The 21,184-nt window shown below is 37.7% G+C and overlaps 1 protein-coding gene across 1 annotated transcript; it reads right to left on the reverse strand.

The window, feature by feature from the left end:
• Nucleotides 1–4,060: 4,060 nt before the first annotated feature.
• LOC131982717 (ATP-sensitive inward rectifier potassium channel 12-like) lies at nt 4,061–17,917 on the reverse strand. Its single transcript, XM_059347281.1, has 3 exons — nt 17,803–17,917; nt 10,630–10,760; nt 4,061–8,271 (listed from the first exon to the last, which is right to left on the reverse strand). Exons 2-3 carry the CDS (start codon nt 10,650–10,652, stop codon nt 6,660–6,662), a joined length of 1,635 nt encoding a protein of 544 aa, XP_059203264.1. The 5' UTR covers nt 10,653–10,760; nt 17,803–17,917; the 3' UTR covers nt 4,061–6,659.
• Nucleotides 17,918–21,184: the final 3,267 nt, after the last annotated feature.

Raw genomic sequence — 21,184 nt, forward strand, 5'->3', positions numbered from 1 at the left:
TATGACATAGGAACTTATGATAACTGAAAATGGAGATACTTATTGATAATTGATGTAAGGAAAGTATGCCTTTAAACAATGACGAGTGCTTGGTGTTGAAATGCACTCCTGATATCGTGATAGTGACAGAGATGCAGTGAGCTGTTTCCTAACAAGCTGCTCCGTATGTTGCTGCATGCTCCCAAAAACACAAGGTAAATGACTAATTCTAACCCTTTCAGATTCCAGGACTTCAGGACTCTTTATCTCAAGCACCTGATATTTGAAACAAAAACATTATTATTTGAAACATTTCTGCACAAGAGTCCAAATTTACCATCTGACCTTATAGGGAGGCTCTCTTCCCTATACGGTTTACCAGCATGCTGCTGATGCATGCCATAGTACCTGCACTTTTATTCAGACATAAACATTGAATTCATTTGAATAGATGGGCCCCAATGTCACAATACCCAATCCAGCTATTTTAATCAGTAATGGCCCAAAGTCTGTGTCAGTGTCAGATCATCCCTAGAAGCAACCTATCAACAAATCCAATGTTAGGGGAGGGGTCTACAGTCAGTCTCTCTCTCTATCTCTATCTATCTATCTATCTATCTATCTATCTATCTATCTATCTATCTATCTATCTATCTCTCTATCTCTATCTCTATCTCTATCTATCTATCTATCTATCTATCTATCTATCTATCTATCTATCTATATCTATATCTATATCTATCTATCTCTCTATCTCTATCTCTGTCTCTGTCTCTATCTATCTATCTATCTATCTATCTATCTATCTATCTATCTATATCTATATCTATATCTATCTATCTATCTATCTCTATCTCTATCTCTGTCTCTGTCTCTATCTATCTATCTATCTATCTATCTATCTATCTATCTATCTATCTATCTATCTATCTATCTATTTATCTATCTATCTCTATCTCTATCTCTCTCTATATATCTCTATCTCTCTATCTCAGATTATAGAGAATCCTATTATTTTGTTGCTGAAAGTAACAAAATCTTAAAAAATAGAGAGAGAAACTTGAACACAACATATAAACCCTTCAGATGTGGCTTTCTTTGCTGCTTATATACACAGAGTTGACACCAATCAGACAGATGGTTTAACAAAAAAAAATGTCTTCTGTTTTTCTTATTTTCTTATTTTATTTTAAGTTCACAGATTTCTTTGGCAAGGTGAAATCATATCCACATACCGTAGCTTAATTTTGTCATAATGGATTTTCAAAAACATTTGTTTCACATACTGCTGACATAAAACTCATGATAATGACTGATAATGTGTCCACATCTGGACACAGCTGGCTATATGCTGATAAGGTTTGTTGGTACTAAGGCAGTCAGCTTTCTTTATCAACACATTACTGTTACTGCGCTGCAGCTCACACACTTTCTAGAAATTCTGACCTTGTTACTGAAACCTTTTAGTTACTGTTTGTGTCTGTGTTGGAAATATTCGAGAATATGTGTCTGTGATTGGCCAGCAGGGGGCGCTGGCCTACCATAAATACTTTGACGAGCGAACACATGTATACTTTATTCAGTAAGGCAGTATAAGAATAAACATTTTTTACATTAAAGCATGTAAGCATGTTCTGGCAAAAACCAAAAATAGAACTATGAACCTGAAAATGAGCATAATATTGCCCCTTTAATGGTAATGAAATGTTCTGTACCATAAACGATATTTCTGTAAAGCATTTGCCCTGCTTGTGATTACTGTTGCTTTAAAAAATACTTATTTTTTTTAAATTCACCTGAAAGAATCTTAGAAATACTACTGTTAATCTAAAGGTCAGGCTCAGTCACACTGATTCTTACATCAACATTATTTCAAGATGTTTTCATCATTGTATCAATAGTTTGATATCAAGAGAGGCACTTTTAGTGTAAAAGAGACATTATGTTAAAATGTATGCCATTTATTAGAAATATCGTTGTCATCAGCCAGTGGTGGAAGAAGTATTCAGATCCCTTACTTAAGTAAAAGTACTAATACCACACTGTGGAATTACTCCACTACAAGTAAAAGTCCTGCATTCAAAATTATTGTATAATAAATATTATATTATAATTAAACTACCAGCATCAAAATGTACTTAAAGTATCAAAAGTAAATAAAAAAAACTGTGATGCAGAATGGACCTGCTCAGATTGTTATATAAATTCCATACTATTATTATTATTACTATTATTATTTTTATTTTATTTTATTTTATTTTATTTTATTTTATTTTATTTTATTTTATTTTATTTTATTATTGATGCATTTATGTCAGCAACATTTTACTTTTGACCAGATATGACACATTTTAACTAGACAGTTACTCATAAAGTTGGAAAAATAAAATATTTATTTTCTTCTTTCCATGAAATGATTGTGACAATGTGATCTATTCTTCACAGATAAAGTGTATATCTTCTCAAAACTTTATAAATCAATCTCTTCCAAACATATCACAATGAAAATAAAACCACAATTGACAGAGGATTATGTCTGAAAAGACAATTATTCCAACTTTATATGCGACCGTGTACTTAATATACCGTTATGTGGTTTAATTTATTAACATGCATAATCATTTCAAATTGATCATATTTTTTCATGTTAAATCTTCACCTTAAAAGTCACTAGTAACTAAAGCTGGCAGCTTAATGTAGTGGAGTAAAAAGTACAATATTTGCTTAGTAGAAGTAGAAGTATAAAACTACATATGTGGAAATACTCAAGTAAAGTACAAGTACCTCTAAAGTAAGTTATATTCCACCACTGCCATCAGCCACATGCAGTAGTTTCTGATTTATTTTTTCATTAGGGCGCCATTAAGTTTTCTCCTGTGAGAAGCCACACCCTCCTCACACTGCCAAGCTTTTACAGGAAATTCACAATGTTTCATCTGTCCAACACAGACAACTAATGAAGGTAAAAACTGATCTGACTTTTATTCTGCAGGATGTTAATTATCATTTTATTGTCTTTTTCTCTAAATATTCTTGGATTTAAACTTCATGATCCAAATCTGAACTTCTCTTTTACTTCCACAGTCCACCACTAGAGGGAATACATGGTTCAGTGTTCTCTGATGGAAATGGCTGCAGAGGCATCTAGTGGCTGTGGAGCTCCAACACTCATAACTGCATTAGTTAAGAGACAGTTTTCCGTAAAGTCTGTGAACTGGAATTGCATGCATCTTTCACCAGGTTCCCAAAAGGAGAAACAACCAGAATTATATAAATATTTATTTGCAACATCAAAAGTTATACAAGGAAGAATAAAGTGCTTTATACTTGAATTTTTCTTCTTATCAGCTTATTTCAATTAGGACAGTTGTTAGCTTAGTGCATGTTTATCAGTTGATTAATACAAAGCAAGAAGCAAAGGAAACCAAATACTGTCTGTTACATAAAATGGCATTTACAGTGGGTGTTTTCCTGCACTCAAGTTGGCTCCCCTTTTGTACTCATGTTGAAATATGAACCACTTACACAATCCAAAACCAACATTACAGAGAGACTGTTATACACTGCCAGTCAAAGCCTTTTGAAAGATGTGGTGTTTTTTTTTTCAAATTTTTATTATTTAATTGTAATTTTATTATGAATAACCTAAAATTAGATAATAAAGATGTTTTAGAAAGAAAGCTCTGGTGAACTGGGACCTTTTTATTTTATTTAAAAAAATATGAAGAAATGCTTTAGATTTGAAACCAAGTTTTCAGAAGCTTTAAAATGTAAAAATTTAAGGGATAATTTAGAGAAGCAGGCAGGAGTACCAGCACAGAAGCTAAGTAATGTACTGCTGAGGATGGGGACAGCAGCCAAATTTATTTTAGCCACTCATTTTTTTTAAAAAATAAATCAATATAAGCTTTAGAATATTTGCACTGCTTTACCTCAGTGTCAGAGAGCCCTTTCTGACAGGGAACTGAACTTTTTGGAGGACTCACTCAGTGAAAAGAAATTGCTAAGAAACCTAAAGTATACTTACAACAGTTGAGAGTTACCTAGGTTACTTAATATATATATATATATATATATATATATATATATATTTAGTGAGCTTTGCAGTGTTAACGTCTGTCTAGAGACAAATAACATAAAAACACACACCTGCTCAAGCAATATAACCAGCAAAAAAACTAAACTAAAAGTCAAGAATAAGACAGCTGTGTGGCTATCTAAAGGTGACAGGGAAATTACATTTACATCCTAATGGTTGCTGTCCACATCGTGGCCAAACATAAACATTTGTTGTTTCAAGTACCAGGTGGAAGAAATTTGCCACATTTGACAGTAAAGTCAATAAAATAAGGTTTAATTACAGGAACCATCTGCTTTTCTTTCTTTACTAATCCTGCAAAAAGGAGGGCAACTGTTGTGTCCTACAGTATTGTATTTTACAGTCACTGTAACAACTAACTTCACTGCAATTTACCTTACGTACAGTTACACTTGACTCTGTCCTCACTGACTCAATCCAGTGACATATTGCACATTTCCAGACACCTAACTCCTCAGCCTTCATCCCTTTGTTCCTGTTGTGCTTCACAGCTTTCTGCTATCAAAGACAATGAGTACACTTAGGCTGCATGCACCCCAGTTTCCAAATGATAAATCATATTTTCCTACTCCGAAAACCTTTGGCGAACAAAAAAAAGCACAAACACGAATGAAAGCCACCTGTCAGCAATGTTTCTGTTATCACTGGCAGCAGCCTCCACAAGAAACAAAGTTTTGTAGTGAATAAAAAGTGACTTTCCTTTATATTAACACTAATAGATTCATATCAGTCAGACTCCTGTTAGTATCTATAATCTAGTAAAAGTCTGGGTTAGTAAATTAACATTCTATTTAGTTTAAATACATTCCTCTTCACACTCTGCTTTGTTTTCAGACAAAATAAACATTTTAAGCATAAGATTTTAAATGCAGTGATGTACTTCTAAGTCAAAATAAATCAAGAGTCTTAATCTAGTTCTGAAAAATCCTCCTGCTAAACTTAGTGATTGCACTTTTAGTCCTCACAAAATACTACACTGCAAAACCAACAACAGAAGGTTTTCACTTAAGTGTACTACATAAAGGGTGTTTTTATGGTTTATGGGAAAAGATTTCACAAAACTTTGCAGGGTACTATCACAGAAATAATGATCAATAAAATCCATGAACCACATGGAGATTATCAAGCATAAATTGAGCACACTTTGATAAAACAATACACCTTAAAAATTCACCTTTTAAGTTGTGAGCTCAGTCCTCTTCGAAAAGGAAGAGAATCAAAACATCAAAACTGCTATTGCTTTCATAAAATCTCATGTTTACATTCACAGAAAAAAATAAAATAATTTGAAAGTTCATTGCTTTACTATACAAAATGTGCGTACAGTCGAACACATGATTCAAGTTTCCGTACTTTTACTGCCATTGTGCTTTCCTTTGGTCATGACATCATGACAAGAGCCTGTCAGCGCTTTGACACCCTGTTTCCTAACAAATTACATTTCCGTACAACAAAATAACATTTAGAAGGACATTTTTGCAGTTGCAGTCTTATACACATGGTTAACGTTGTGAATTAAACATGGTTAGGTTTTTGCTACAAACTACATGGTTAGGCTTAGTAAACAACAAGTGCTCCAATCCATAGGTCAGTGGTTCCTACCTTCAAATGCAAGCCACGGGAGTGTTTCCAAAATTAGCACCCTTACTAGTGGCAGGAGCTCAACATGTCCTCATAACTATTAGTAACGACTGCTGTTTTAAACACATCATGAGCAGTCACAGTTTCATCAAGTTTAGGCAACCAGGCTGAAAGTTGAATGGAAAAATGTAAGTGCACTCCAAAAAAGTACACGTAACTGCCAGAAGTGAGGGAGTTAGTCAGGTGAAAGCCTGAAACACAGAAATGAAGTTTTCCTACTTCAAATAACATAATTTACTTTTGCTGTTCCTAAGTGGGCCTTGTTGTTCTTTATACTCAGTATCCTCACTACTCACTTCCACCTTGGCATTATCCATAATTACTATGGCCACTAGAGGGTACCGCTAACTACAAACGTAAATATGACTCGTAATAGGCTGCTGTACAAACAAACCATGGGGTCGTTTTTGGGGGGAGGACAGTCTCTTAGTAAAAGAACATGGTTTTGGTTAAGATAAGTACGTTTGTAACATAATTTACACACACAGAATTTAGAAATAAGAAAGAAGTCCTGACTTTCTTTGACCCATCAATCCAACCTGATGTCCTTCTTATGTGCAGTTATACAGCCTTTGATTAGAAATGTATTTGTGATATGTTAAAAGACAAACATAATCTAGGAAAGACAATGTTTAGTTGACAATGCAGTTTCGCTGAATGGGAATGTAATTTTTATGAGACAGGGCTGTCGTCTTCTTTTTCCTGCAGAATCAGTGTGGTTTATAGGTATGGCTCTCCAAGGAGTGCAATTGCAAATACCAAAAGTTTAGGAATGTGTAATCTGTGTTGTAATTTCTAATCAGACAACACTGGCAAGGCAAAAGGGGTTTAAATTTCTGTACATGCAATCCAAAGTTGAACAAAAGCAATCTCCTCATCAGGTCCAACTCAATGCAGATAAAGTTGAAAGGATTTGTGGGTGAAAACAGAGAGACAATCTTTAGATCTCTTGCTCACTCTTATAGGACACTGGGTCAAGAGGGATGGCAGTCTGTAGGATGTCAAACTCCATCTGGTTATTGTCCATGTCCAGAACACACATGACGCTGTGACTGCCTGAAGTCATGGTCGCAGTGTCCTGGAACATATTTTGGAAGTCTACAGCCACCGAAGTCCTCCTCTCCTCTGCCCTCTCTTTCCCTACAATCTGGGAGTCAAAGATGTCATCCTCTTCCTCCCCACAGCTCAACGCCACCTCGTTCTCATAACAAAAGGCGCTCAGCGACCTAGGAATCAAGTCTTGTGTGGATCTACATGCAGAGACATGAGAAGCAGCAGAAGATGCCCGGCTTGCAGCCTCATCAAGCTCTTTGGCGCTGAGATGGGGCGTCGAGGCCACCTCATAGGTATTGTGGAAGCGAGCGTAGTCCACCTTGTAGCGGTCCCGGTCCTCATAGATCACAGGCTCAAACCTGTGACCCCAGAAGATCTCTCTGGCAAGGTAGGAGCTACGAAACTGGGTGGTCATGGCCGTGGCCTCAACCATCCCTTCCAGGATCACAACAATCTCAAAGTCATCTGCCTCCAGATCAGCTCGGCTTAGAGTATACAAGGGGCTATCTTTATCTATCTCATGGATTATGACCAGCGGGGAGACAAGGAACAGTCTGTCTGTGCCCTCATCGTAGCCCACATTTAGGTCCATCTGTTCCAAGGGGATGAACTCACCTTCAGCTGTGACATATGAACGTATGAGCTGGGCGCGGACATGAGCCTCCACGATGTGGCTCTTCCGCAGGTTGCCCACCCTCCACATGAGGCACAGCTTGCCATCGCGCATGGCAATGACGGCATTTTTAGAGAACACGAGGGTCTGGTTCCTTTTCTTTGGCCGCGCCATCTTGGCCATGATGGTGCCAATCATGAAAGAGTCAATAATGCAGCCAACAATGGACTGAACGACCACTGTTAAGACGGCCACAGGGCACTCCTCGGTGACACAGCGCCAACCATAACCAATGGTTGTCTGGGTTTCCATGGAAAATAGGAGCGCCCCAACAAAGCCGTGGACATGAAGTATGCAGGGCATCCTCTGTGTCTGCCCCCCAGGTGTGTGTCCAGGGTTGGGTCCATGCAGCCCCACCATCGCCAGTCCATCCCCTTTCCCCGACGGTTGCTCCTCAAAGTCCCCATGTACCAGGGAGACGCTGTAAAAGATAATGCCAAAAAAAAGCCACGAGACCATGAAGCTTGTGCAGAATATTAGCAGCAGGTATCTCCAGCGGATGTCGACACAGGTGGTGAAGATGTCAGCTAGGTAGCGCTGCCTCTTATCATCCATGTTGGTGAAGAGAACATTACATTGTCCATTTTTCTTTACAAACCGGCTCCGTACTTGGCTGGAGCCCCTTGTCAGAACCTTGCCGTTGTAGTTGTTCATCCCTTCTTGTCCCCTTGCAGCAGAGGCTTCCGACCTCCTCCTACTCTCTTCTGTCGCTGCGTCACAGACCGAGTCCTGTCGGAAGTTGATGGAACTGTGGCCGTTATGGAGTCCTAAGCTAGAAATCTTCTGGCGTAGCTCCTCTGGTAAAATGTCTGACACAATGTTGTACCTGTTGGGCCGACAGAGAGAGGGAGATTGGGATTTAAAAATCTGGTGACATTTGATTGAAACAAATACATTTAACAGTATGAGGCTTAAAACTTGCCAAATTTAGAAATTAAACTGGTTATGTAAAGTGTGTACATCTGACCACAACTTCACAACATACAAACTGTAATAAAATAAATAAAAAGGTTTATATGTCGGATCGGCTGGTTGGTCAGTCAACAGGATAGTCAACTATTCCACAAATATAGCCCAACCTCTCGTGGCTATAGTTTTTGTTTGGAGGCTGAAATTTATAGAGTTTAAGTATATCTGAAGGTGTGTGTTTGTTTTAATGCCAATTGGCTAAAGGTAGGTGTGGCCTGTCAGCAGATAGTTCCTTTTTCAGTGGTGCGAGGTTGCATGCATGATGTGGTCACAGCTTTTGCAAATTCATGCTAAATTATGGTCCAAAAACTATTTTTTTAGGGCTCCAATCCTACCATTACTTACGTTTTTTGGAAACTCCAACTATTTTTGAATAAAAAGCAACAGAATAGTATTGGATCTGTAGCTTTCAAATTGTCCTATGCACAAAATGGGAAAGAGGAACAAAGAAAAAGGTTACAGTTTATAGAGCCAGGAACCTTATTGATCCTTGTGTACTTTCCAGTGTAGCATTAAAAGCTCACAAAGTGACAGTGATAAGAAGATGACACCTGACTCGTTATGGATAAAAGAGAGATAAGCAGTATCAAAAAGGGTCTACTCAAATGGACCAAACTTCTGGTCACCTGTGTGTATCATTCCTCTGTCTCTGTCTCTCTCCTTTACATGGAGGATTACTAGCTGGGAAGGTGAGTTCAGTTTAGCATTGTGAGTAGGATTGCTGTCATCACAGATTATAGGATTATATCTTAGTCAGTGTCCATCAGACAGCCCATATTTAGATTGACCAACTATATGTAACTGATTATATATATAGATGAATGCTAACTCTCTTTTTGACCATTCAATACCTCATTGATGATGAGCGATCAGATGTTTGAGGATTGAATTTGCTGCTTTTAACAACAACTACCAGATTTTAATTTCAATTTCTTTCTGGCAGGTTTTTGTCTTTTTCCTTTGGCTACATTTTGTCCAAAAAGTCATTTTACACACATTTTTAGAGACAATAAAGCAATTGAGACAACTACATTAAACTGTAAGACAAATGAAACCCCATAGACTCTGTGAAAATTTAACAAGCAATTTTAAAATTAAAATACTGCGTTAATGTACCAGACTAATACTATGCATACAGGACATAATTCTATCTGCAGCATATTGATGGCCATTAACACAGCTTCACTCTTCTTGTTCTCATAGCAGGTGATCTGTTGCAGCTGCCTGAAGGCAGGAGCTGGTCAGGACAGTGTAGGACGGCCTTGGCCTTTCTAAGGATGTGCTTTCTGTAAATATCCCTGAGCCGGGCCTGACTCACCCTGACTAGCTCACCAAATTAGCAAGCCCTTTCTTACCGGTCATGTTACTTCCGGAGATGATAAAATTACAAAGGTATTACATTTTTCTGTAGAGCACAGACATCCCCAAGCTGTTGTGATGCCCTTTGACACAACAACTCCCAGACAAATTCAATTAATTAATCGATGGACAAAATGAAATAATGACAGTGTGTCCTATCATATCCATTGTTCCAAACAATACCAGTTTCCAGGATAATAAATCACATGTGTGCAGGAGCACTTTGTAGGTGACACTATGTGGCAATTTGTGCCATGATGGGTACTTTGAAACCCTTATTTCTCATTTCTTTGTCGTTTGGGACTCAATCGGATGTTACAGCAAGTTCAGTGGTACAAAATTATCTAGGCAGGAAGAATAGAAACACACGAGCAGATTCAGGCCTTTATAATAACTCACAAGGACCGCTTAATAAAATTAAGAATTAAAGCTGTGGTAGGCAGTTTTTTCATCAATGGACAAAATAATCCATTAAAATTGTAATTATCTTTCAGCATATTGTTAAACTACAGAATAATCCTCTTCCGTATTCAGCATATTATATCTCAAGAGGTCTGAGAGAAAATTATATGTCTGCAGCTCCCCTTGGCCTTGGTTTCAGGCTTTAGAAGCCGCGACCAGCTCCTGGCAAGCTAGCCTGTGGGTATGGTTAGCAGGAGGCTACTAGCAGTATTTTCTCTCTATCTCTTCAAAAGTTTTGCCTTCTGCTAACTGTTGCCACGCATATGACCATGAGAGGGGAGTGCTGCAGGTGGAGGGCTGTATTTTTAAATTCTGGCTTTACCAGAAAACTGTATACTCCGGCTTTAATAAGACCATTAGTCCAAGACAGGCTGCTGAGGATTAAATCCCTCACCTGTTGGACCTACTTGTTCCCATGGCACCAAGGATCTCTGATATGGGGCCTGGGTTGGAGGCCAGACTCTTTCCTGCTCCCAAAGATCAGGTCTCCACCATTGTGGTGGTGCCTCGCCACTGAGAAGACCACTGCAGGAGAGACAGACAGGAGCAAAACCAGTTCATGTAAAATCCCCATCGTCAAGTTATAACAGGTTCACACATAGCTTCATACCAAAAAGATAGAGGTGTGACATGTAAGTAAATGCAAAACATGCCACATATTTTCCTTTCCTTTTTTTAATGCCTCATCTAACATTGTTTCAAACCATTTAATTTCTTCTTATTTTTGTTGTCTGGTTTTTGTGTGTTTTGACGTGGGTTGAGACTTAATCCTGATTGATTCTGCAGAATGTCTCAAGGAACAGTGACCCCATCTGACTCTGCTCTTGAGAGAGTTGTAATGCTGTGTGTGGGTGTAAGTTATGGTTTTACATTTCACCTGTATGATGGACACATCTCGGGTCTGTAATCATAAAGCAACATGTTCTTGGGTTATACAGTTAAGCAACATGTTCTCAATCAGCCTGTTATGTTTCACACCCTGTGTGTACACTACAATAAACTCTACTATTACAGGAGTTATTGAAATTCTATTGTTAAAAGCTTTGTTTCTGTCTCTACATCTCACAAAATCTTACGTTTAAAGACTCAGAATTAACATTAAAACAAGCTCCTTTAGATGTCCAGCTTGGAGCTACTCCTGGGCACTACTTTTTGTGGTTGTTTTGGTCTCTTTATGGTCATTTTTCAGGTGAAGGCCAGTGGGGCCCCTGATACTTTTGGCCCCTGATCCTGTGCCTGTTACTCTCTTTCAGTATAACCCATTCATGTCACTGTCAACACTGACAGTCTAGTATTATTGCAATGGATTTTTTGCTTAATTTAAAAGTGTATACATGCACAGTCTGTAAATCAGTTTTACTTAAAAACACAAAAAATAACCATTCCTTTAGTCTTTTTTTTTTTACTGGATCTTATAGTCACAGATGGACTTATGGTTATAATTAAACTGATCTACTATGTTTTCTCCCTTTCATTTTTATCAAAAATATTTTAATCAGGTTCTTTGTGGTTTTAAATTGACTTAGAATAAATTACTCATCTGGCCCCTTTATAGGCCAGATATAAGTACAAACTTAACTCTTTTCTCCAGGAAGATCTTAGTCTTAAATGCCACGAGTACAGCTTAAGTACAGATTTTTGATTCTGATTACATAAAACACGCTGTCCAGAAATCCTGTCACATAATCTTCCCGTCATAATACCTGTGATAGTCAGTAAATCCAAGCCAAGGCTGCAGTAGCTTCCTTTGTTTTCTAAATTTCTGTGTATAATAAATACATTTTAAGGGATTTGACCCTGTGAACCATTTGAAATGTGTTTTTCTTTAAACAACTACCAAAATTACACAGTTTATAAAAACAGACATTATCGTGAAAATTTTAACTCTCCGATGGTCCTTGAACTTTCAGTTAAAAAAAGTAACCATTACAAAGTTTATAATTGTGATATTTCTGTCAAAATCACAGTGTTCTACATTAATTTCAAACGTCACCAAAAACATAAAAACATTTGAAATAACTAGATCCTGCTGAAAACTCCTCAGTGACACTGTGAAGCCATGATTGATTCTGCTGAGACGAACAGTCATGTGACATATATTCACTGAAAATTAGACAGAACAGCTGGGTATTTACACAGAGCAGAGCAGAGAGGACAGGAGAGGTAGTACAAATGCAAACTGTTCAATATGTATAATTTCTTTTTTCTAATATTCATGGCACTTATGGCCACTTAGGAAAGTAAATTCAATTTCATTCCAATTTTTTTATTTTTTATTTTTCAGAGAAATTCATATATTATATTATAACTGTGTTATACTGCACAACATATATTTTGAGTTGTTTCCATTACTAGCTATCTTTGTGGTGATTCTGTAGAGCTGCAGGACTTATATATTGCCGTGAAATATGAGACTACAGAGTAAAAAAAAAGACCAAACCAAAATAGACCAAAAACGCCTTGAAATGGCTTTGGGTTCAGAGGGTTAATGAGCTAGATTTAAAATCCCATCATCAATAGGGTATGTGAAGAGTAAATATCCATATTTTATTTGTGGACTGTCTCCATACAGGTGTCTCCAACATCGCAGCTGTGAAATAAGTTCTCCCACCTCCCAGCTGTGTCTACAAAAAGAAGATGCAACCAGCCAACAATCCATCATCAGTGGTGTCTCCCGTTTGCTGCAAAGGTTTTATAACCTGTAATGAACAGGAGGCTGGGAGAGGCAGAGCACGCAGCAGAGATGAGACACGCACAATACAACCAGCTAATGGTCACCAGGTAAAAGTGGAGACTTTCACTGAAGCCAGTTTCCATAGGAACACGTCTCCTGTGGCATTTGGGGGACGAAGTGAAGTGGAGAGAGTCACCAGAGACACAGTGGCAACAGGGGGGCTAGTGTACAGTATTAAGTGCTCTTATACCATGAGTCAGAGAGGGAGGGAGAGATGGGATAAGAGAAAGGGCAAAGGGGCAGCAGTACATCTGATTTTAAGTAGATTCTAAATAAGGTGCAATATGTGACTCTTAGTGGAGACCTCTGGTCCATATTACTGAGTGAGAACGTAAATGAGGACGACTCAGGTCAAAAGGCTTTTTCAGAAAGCTTTTATGTTTTGCTTTATCCTACTTATGTTGCTAATTATTTGCCCAATGAAGACTCCTCTGAGAGCAGAAGGAGTTTTGTAATTAGAGAAAGACATTTAAGAAATTACAGTTTACATTTATGTAATCTTTATTTTTGGTGGTCAGTGTAGTCAAGATTTTATGTTTTATTTATTCTATTCTCTTTGTGGGGAATACTAGAAGAAGAAATTATGTTTAATACTAATATCAAGCCATGATTCTGCTGAGACGAACAGTCACGTGACAAATATTCACTGAAAATCAGATAGAACAGCAGGGCATTTACACAGAGCAGAGAGGAGAGGACAGGAGAAGTAGTACAAATGCAAACGGTTGAATATGTGTAGTTTATTTTTTTCATTTATGTAATCTTTATTTTTGGTGGGCAATGTAGTCAAGATATAGATTTTATTTATTCTATTTTTTTTTAAATAGTAGAAGAAAAAATATGTTGAATACTAATATCACACTGAAATTACTCCACGAAAAGTAAAAATCCTACTATGTACTTGAAGTATCAAAAGTAAAAGTACTTGTAAGGAGAAATGGACCCACTCAGATTGTTATATACATTCCAAATATATTGTTTGGTTATTATTTATGCATTATGTAAGCAGCATTTTATTGCTGTCAAGGCAAAGTTAATTTAAACTACTTAATATGCTGTTATGAGTTTACGTTTGTTTTTTAAATGTTAATTTAAATGTATCATTTCATTCATCATTTATCATTTCTTATGTTAAATCTTGACCTGAAAAAATAAAGCTGTCCTCTAAATGTAGTGGAGTAAAAAGTACAATATTCGCCTCTAAAATGTAATAAAGTCAAGACCTCATAATTGTACTTAAGTACAGTACTTGAGTAAATGTACTTAGTTACATTCCACCACGACAACACACACGTCTTTCTTATTGGTTAAGGCTGCAACTTGACAGGTCAAATATTTTATTCATCCCTTTGCCCGCATAAAATGGAAGCCAATGGGAGGTGAATGTTTGCCTATATTAAATTTGCGCATGTGTGACAGCAGTCATATACATCCATTGTACAAACAACCTGCAGCATCATTTTTGTTGCACAGTCTCGTATGAAATGTACTTGTCCTATATTTTCTCATATCCTGCCTTTGTGACCATATTGTACATACATTAGTGTGTACACCTTTGCAGTGGAAGTCTTTTACTGTATCTCTGCATCACTAACTCCTCCCTAATCTGATAAATTCACAGATTAATAGTCAGTCATAATCTGACACTCTGTAATAAGAAAGATGGAGTCACTTCTTCCTGGAGATTTCATGACTGTTAATCCCAAAAGAAGCACACAGAGAAAGACAAAGAGGAACAGGTTGGGTGTTGCTGGATTAAGATTCAGTGTCCACTTCCCCCTAAAGCCTTCGGTAATCACCCCTGATGGGACGCACTGTTACATCTGCCACGAACCTGGTCTCACAGGAATCCGTGAAATAGCCACGGATTTGCTTAACTCAAAATCCGTGGAGTAGCCACGGAATAACTCAAATTCTGTGAAACTGACACGGATTTCGCGACAATGCAAGTACATATCCCATGTTTATTCCATGGATATTTTTTCCTATTGGTTTGTGTCCAAGTCACGTGACTTTCAAAGTTCCGGTGGTCAGAACAAAAAACATGGCGGACAGTTCTCTCATTTTTAGTGAAAAAAATCAATATTTTGACTCACTTTGTATGTTGGAATAGCCACTGGATATGACTGTCATTAACTTGCATTGTAGCGAAATCCGTGTCAGTTTCACGGAAATTTGAGCGATTCCGTGGCTATTCCACGGATTTTGATTTAAGCAAATCCTTGGCTATTTCACGGATTCCTGTGAGACCAGGTTGCTGCCACAGAAAGAAATTATACATCCAGTGTGACTATAACTTTGTAGGCAGGCAGATATGGCAGCTGGTGGAGTAATTATACAAAGTGGTCTGAGTCATATCTCATGATATGCTGGTCATGACTAGTCAAAGTAGCCTTACTGTCTAATAAAGGTTGTATGACATTACCAGACACATTCACAGGCAAATTATGTAACCTAAGCATGTTTTTCTTCTGGTGATTGTTTAAAACTACCGTCAGGATAACTTTGTTACATAAATTCAGTCTAAATCTAGTCCTGAGGCAAGGACCTGGTGAATCCGTCTCACTAAGGCCTTTGTGTTGGGACACTGGGACTGTTCTGAGTCAGTCATTCCACCAGAGAGGTTCACTTCACATCCGTCTTATTTTCCTTTGTAAAACTAGCTTGTACAATATGAAAACTAATCGATACATACCCCTGGTTTCACCTCTGCACGTCACGAGCCAACCCACAGAGAACAATGATTCCCACACTGCCAGCATATACCAGACAACCTCCATGTTGGCCTCATTTCAGGGTTTGTTTTTACATGTTGTCCGATTTCAGTCTTTGTGAAACATATTGTGTTTACCAGTTCATGTGATGTATCAGTTGTAACATGTCCGACTGTAAATTATCCACTGAAACATCGAAGTTAGCGGATACTTTGTTTTAAGATGAAAGATGTTACTTTCAGTCTAAGTGATCTGAATATGACGCTGAATGTTTGTTTACTGGACACAGACAGAGAGAGGCCGCCACAATTACATCTTATCAGCAGCAGCAGCAGCAGCTCACTAAGTCATCTAGTGACTACAGATCTAGTCTACAGTTGCTTCAGCCAATATTCTCATTAAGCACCACTGGTCAGTTTTGGGGGGTGATGATGAAGACATTTAGTTTTTCAAAACATGATGACTTTTTAAAAAATGATTAAGCCACTACAATAAATGTTATGTACTATATTCTTTCTAATTCTTGATTTTCTTATATTTTTCTTATATTTTCCTTATATTTCGGAGCACTTTGATCACCTTGCTGAGGATATTCGGGCTGTAAATAAAATAAAAAAACAAGATTAGATTAGTGTTGTTATTGAGCTAATCGATTATTGACGTTCTCTCCATCAATGACATTGTTCTCCATTCAAACCAAAAGGATCACTTTATAGCCTGTTTATAGACTTATAATTAAGATATTTTGCATTTTTGTGAGTTAAGGGTTTTATTTAAGGTTTTCATTGTAAAAAAACTTTTTAATTTTTGTATTGATCCAAGCCATGACCTGCAAATCTATATTATCTGTGTTTCCTCTTTCCTTTACATGAGGCCTTTCATTTCTGTTTCTAAAGGCTGTAGAAGCAGATTTCTTTCCGTTTAAACTTTGTAATGTTGATGTAAACTGCAAAAAAACTTATTTTTAGAAGTGTTAGATAACTAATCTTGTTTTAAGAGTTAATTTCTTATTTTTTAGCGTTCAACATGCTTATTTCTAGATTTAATAATCTTAATTTCCGAAATCTTGTCAAGTAAAATTATCTGTTCATGCAGCAAGATCATTTCCCTCAGATTTAGTGTTTTTATCTTGTTTTTAGACACACTTTTTTGCAGTATAGTAAATCAAAATGTATATGGATGCACAATATGGATTTTTTTCAGCTGATAATTACTGCTTCTCAACCTCAATATAGATAAGTTAACCGATGATTTAATATTTTTGTAGAAAAAAGTTCCTGACATGTAGTTTATGCACACCTGAAGGTAAGAAAGCCTTAGACATAGTGAGCAAAACAAACTGGCTCTTCAAATGTTCATTTAATTATTAGTAGTATAGTAAATAAAAAAAACTTTTATCGAGCATTTTTTTTCAATGATTCAAGTTAAATGCTCTGACATAATCCATCAAATCAGACATACCAATGTATTCCATAGCAAAAACACACAAAAAAAGTTTTTTATAGACTCACTACTTCTAAGATTTGTTGGGTTAAAACTTGGACATGTTTTCCCTTTTTTGTAGTCACTGCTGACCATTTATTGAAAATTACAATAGTGTTGTCTTTCTCTGAAACTGTGAAGAACGTCCACATCTGGAACAAAAAATATCTCTCTGGTCCAGTTTGTGTTTTTTCTGTTGTATTATCGGCTTATATATGACCACCAGAATTTAATTATCAGAACAACACATAACAATGTGAATTTCCCATCATTGGCTGATAATATATCAGTCCGATAAATGTAGTTTGAAGTTGATCAACAGGTGTGCAAAAACATCCCTGCCTTAAGGTACCTGCTGTACATTTATATGTTTTCAGCCTTTTGGAGATTTACTTTATATGAAGGAGACTGTTGTGTGACTGTTCACTTCATCAGACACAACAGATGCCTGAGCTTTACTCTGGCTGACGCAGTGGTTATTTTGCTGTGATAACTCTGAGGGTAAAAGTAGAGCTGCTTTTAATGTCTGTCAATGAGTGCAAAGTTGTGACGTGATTATTTTCAACAAATACAAAACTTAATCCATCATATTAATATTGTGAACAGCTGAAATAGTATGAGCATAAATGATACTCACCTTCCAAGTTAGTTGTGATTTCACTTCCTTGTACTTTACTTCTCAAAATCCCACATTCACTGTCCAGGGCAAAAGTCCCACATCCTTAGATTCCTGTGGTCTGTGATCCCTTTTTTTCACTCTTCCTCTCTTTTAGCTTCTTCTTTTAGTTTCTTCTTCATCGCTTCTTCATTCTTTATCCCGGTCGTTTCTCTCTTTTAATCCGTAGCTCTCCTTCTCTGACTGTAATCCTGTCTGTGCCGCGCTCTCCTGTGCGTACTCATTCACCCAGGGCTGAAAATGCTGTGTCAATCTCCCCTCTGCAGAGCATGGGTTCGTAAGGGAGGGAGGGATGGAGAGGAGAGGAGAGGAGAGGAGAGGAGAGGAGAGGAGAGGAGAGGAGAGGAGAGGAGAGGAGAGGAGAGGAGAGGAGAGGAGAGGAGAGGAGAGGAATTTAATAAAAGAAAGACAAAGAGTTAAAAGAAGAGGGGATGATGCCACTTTGTCTGTGCACTCTAAGCATGTGTAGGTGTTGAATGATGCCTGATGTGCACATGTAAGCAAGCAAAAGCTCGTTTGAGTCATGATTTCTAGGCTAACTCTCTTCGAGGAACAACAGAGATGATACTGTAACAGGTGGGAGACAAAGAAAACATGGGGGCTCGGCAATAAAGTAGCTGAGTTGCCGTCATAGTTTAAAACTATGAATCACCACAACGATTTCAGGCCTATTGCCGCTGGCCTGTAAACATAATCCTTTTTATTTTTACTCCAAAACGGGCATGTTTCCATAGCTCCTCAGCGCTGTTAACACATGTTAAATGCCACATCAACACAGAGTTACGCAGCAGTTTCCTGCTTTAATCTGTGCTGAATCACACTTTAACTTAAAGTGCTTTGGTGAGTCATTGGGCTACCAATCACATTCTGTGGATGTTCCATTACGCATGCAAAGTAAGAAGTATTGTTTGTCCAATTATTACAAAACTTACAGGATATGTGTAATAATAATGTAAAACCTTGTGTAAAATTCTTCGGAAAATTGATTAATAGGGGGCGCCATCACTTCCAAACAAGCGTGACGGCCTGGAGCAAAATTTGGACAGAAAACAAAGAGTTTTTCCAAATTTCACCAAACTAAGTGGCTATTTTTAATTAAGCTGGTTGAACGTGCCCCTAAATATTTTCCGATTTGACCAGTTGGGGGCATAAATGAATGTACCTCTGTCTGATCATTATAAAACCTGTTTGTTAATGCGAGTGTTGGAAACCATCAAAGGTCTTCATCCCTCGCTACTTAGAGCTTCTAAACCCTCAAATCAACAATTTCCTATATTTTATCGTATTTTTTTGTGCCTACACTATTCATTTGTGAAATGAATTACAGCTGTATATCTATAAATGTAGTGGAGTTACAGTCTCCCAAAATAGAAAAACCTGACCTCAAGACTGTAAGGAAGAATGTTCTTTCTCAATTTCAGTGAAGCAGTTTGAAATATCAATCAGCCAATGAGTACTGGCTGTATGAACTCTTTACTTTCAAACCTTTTATGTAACCATCAGAAGTTTGTATATTAAAAATAGGACAAGGGCAACAGCAGACCTCAAAACCACCTCAGCACGCAGAACTTTGTGTGCTCACAGTCGTTCTGCTGGCTAATGAAGATTGACACAGTCTCATTATGCTCAACAGAAAGACCTCAAGAGACATTTTTTGTAGTTTAATTTAGAATTCCTTCATCCAGAATCCACATGACTATATGAAATATGAATTGAGCCAAACAGTTTCTATGGAAACCGCCCCCCCTTCCCTCCTGTCCTCACCCACGGCTCCCCTTTTGCCCCCTCACCGCTCCCTCCCTCTGCCTACCTCTGGCTCTGCGTCCTTCCCTCTCCCTCTCTAAATTATAGAGCAGAGGGGTACCTCTATTCAAAATCTCTCTCTAACTGAATAGGGATGTGGGTGTGCATCTGCCCATATGACAAATTCACAGAGGAGGAATGAGGGGGCGGATGGAGACACAGCACTGTGGGTAGCGGCAACAGTGAGGCAAACAGAAAACAGAAAGTTAGACGCAGGGTAACATGAGCATGACGAGGGAAATAACACTTGTGAAAGAAGTCTGTTAGAGTTCTGCTGATGAGGGTGACATGATGAGAACTAGTCAAGGGGCAATCAAGCATGACAAGGACTGTGTGAGTAGTAAGAGGAACAAGTGGAGCCTTCAGTTACGCACACATAAAAAAGAGGGAATAAAGCCAGAGTAATACTCAAGGACTGCAACTAGCCAACAGACATCTAAACATTAATGATAGGGACAGCCAGTTAGTACAGGTCAGCCAATACAAACATAGAAATGTAGCATTTCTGTGAATTATTTGTTGAATATTGAATATGTAAAATTTGAGTCTAAGTCTTTCTTTATCCTGACTTTGACTGGTTTGGATGGGAGACTGTTTTAGGTCTAATTCTGGTGAAAGTCTACTGCATGATGTAAAATGACCAGGTGAACTTTTGCAGACTTTTGCACATTGCTATTGCCAGATGAGTGAAAATTTTGTTCTCTCTTTTTTCTCTATTCAGCGTAACATGAAATTATGGTGGAATTAGCATACGTCTATGGAAATAGCAAGTCTGCTAGCTTTGCCAGCCATCCGTCTCACACGCAGTGATCGACACTACGTTAAAGACTCCTCCTGGCTCTGATTAGTTGTTTTCGTTCGGTGAGATGGATTCTTGAACCAGAAGAACCTTATTTTTTCCTAGACTGTGTAAAAATGATGAACAGAGTTACTGTGATGTCAAACGTGATGTTGTTTGTGGAGTGTGGTTTTGAAGCTTAAGATTGGCATTTTGGCGGTCACCATCTTGTTTTTTTGCAATCAGCACATGTGCAGAACAGATCAGAAGCTAGATGTCATCAGCTAATGCTTACGCTAGCTAGCTTGGTTAGCATGGGGCATCCATAATTCATAATGAACAGCCAACTCCTTTGTCTTTTAGTTCAACTGAAAAATAAACATTTGGTTGACATCAAAACACTTTAAGCAGCCAAAATGTGACAATTCACTTTCATAAACTGAAAACACAATGCAAAGCTAAAAAAACACAGTGCGCTGTGGTAGTCAATTACAAGGTAGCCCCTCCCTAAAGCACGCCCTAATTTTTTAAATCTGTTTTGCTTTAAATGGGACCATGCTGTATTGATGAAAACTTGAAACTAGAAAATGAGACCTTTCATGAGGAAAATGTTTACTGAGGTAATAAATCAAAAAAGATGTACAATCATTTTCCTATTGGCTTTCATACAGTCAGACCTCTTTTGCAACCAGTGGAATCGCCCCCTGCTGACCATTAAAAAGAATGCAGGTTTAAGGCACTTCTTCATTTGTTGTACTTTTC

The sequence above is a fragment of the Centropristis striata genome, chromosome 13, assembly GCF_030273125.1.
Source record: "Centropristis striata isolate RG_2023a ecotype Rhode Island chromosome 13, C.striata_1.0, whole genome shotgun sequence".
In the NCBI taxonomy this organism is placed as follows: Eukaryota; Metazoa; Chordata; class Actinopteri; order Perciformes; family Serranidae; genus Centropristis; species Centropristis striata.

Coding starts and splice junctions, on each gene's coding strand:
- LOC131982717 (XM_059347281.1), bottom strand. CDS start 10,652: ATGGGAACAAGTAGGTCCAACAG. Junction 8,272..10,629: donor GGAACAAGTAGGTCCAACAG/GTGAGGGATTTA, acceptor TCGGCCCAACAG/GTACAACATTGTGTCAGACA.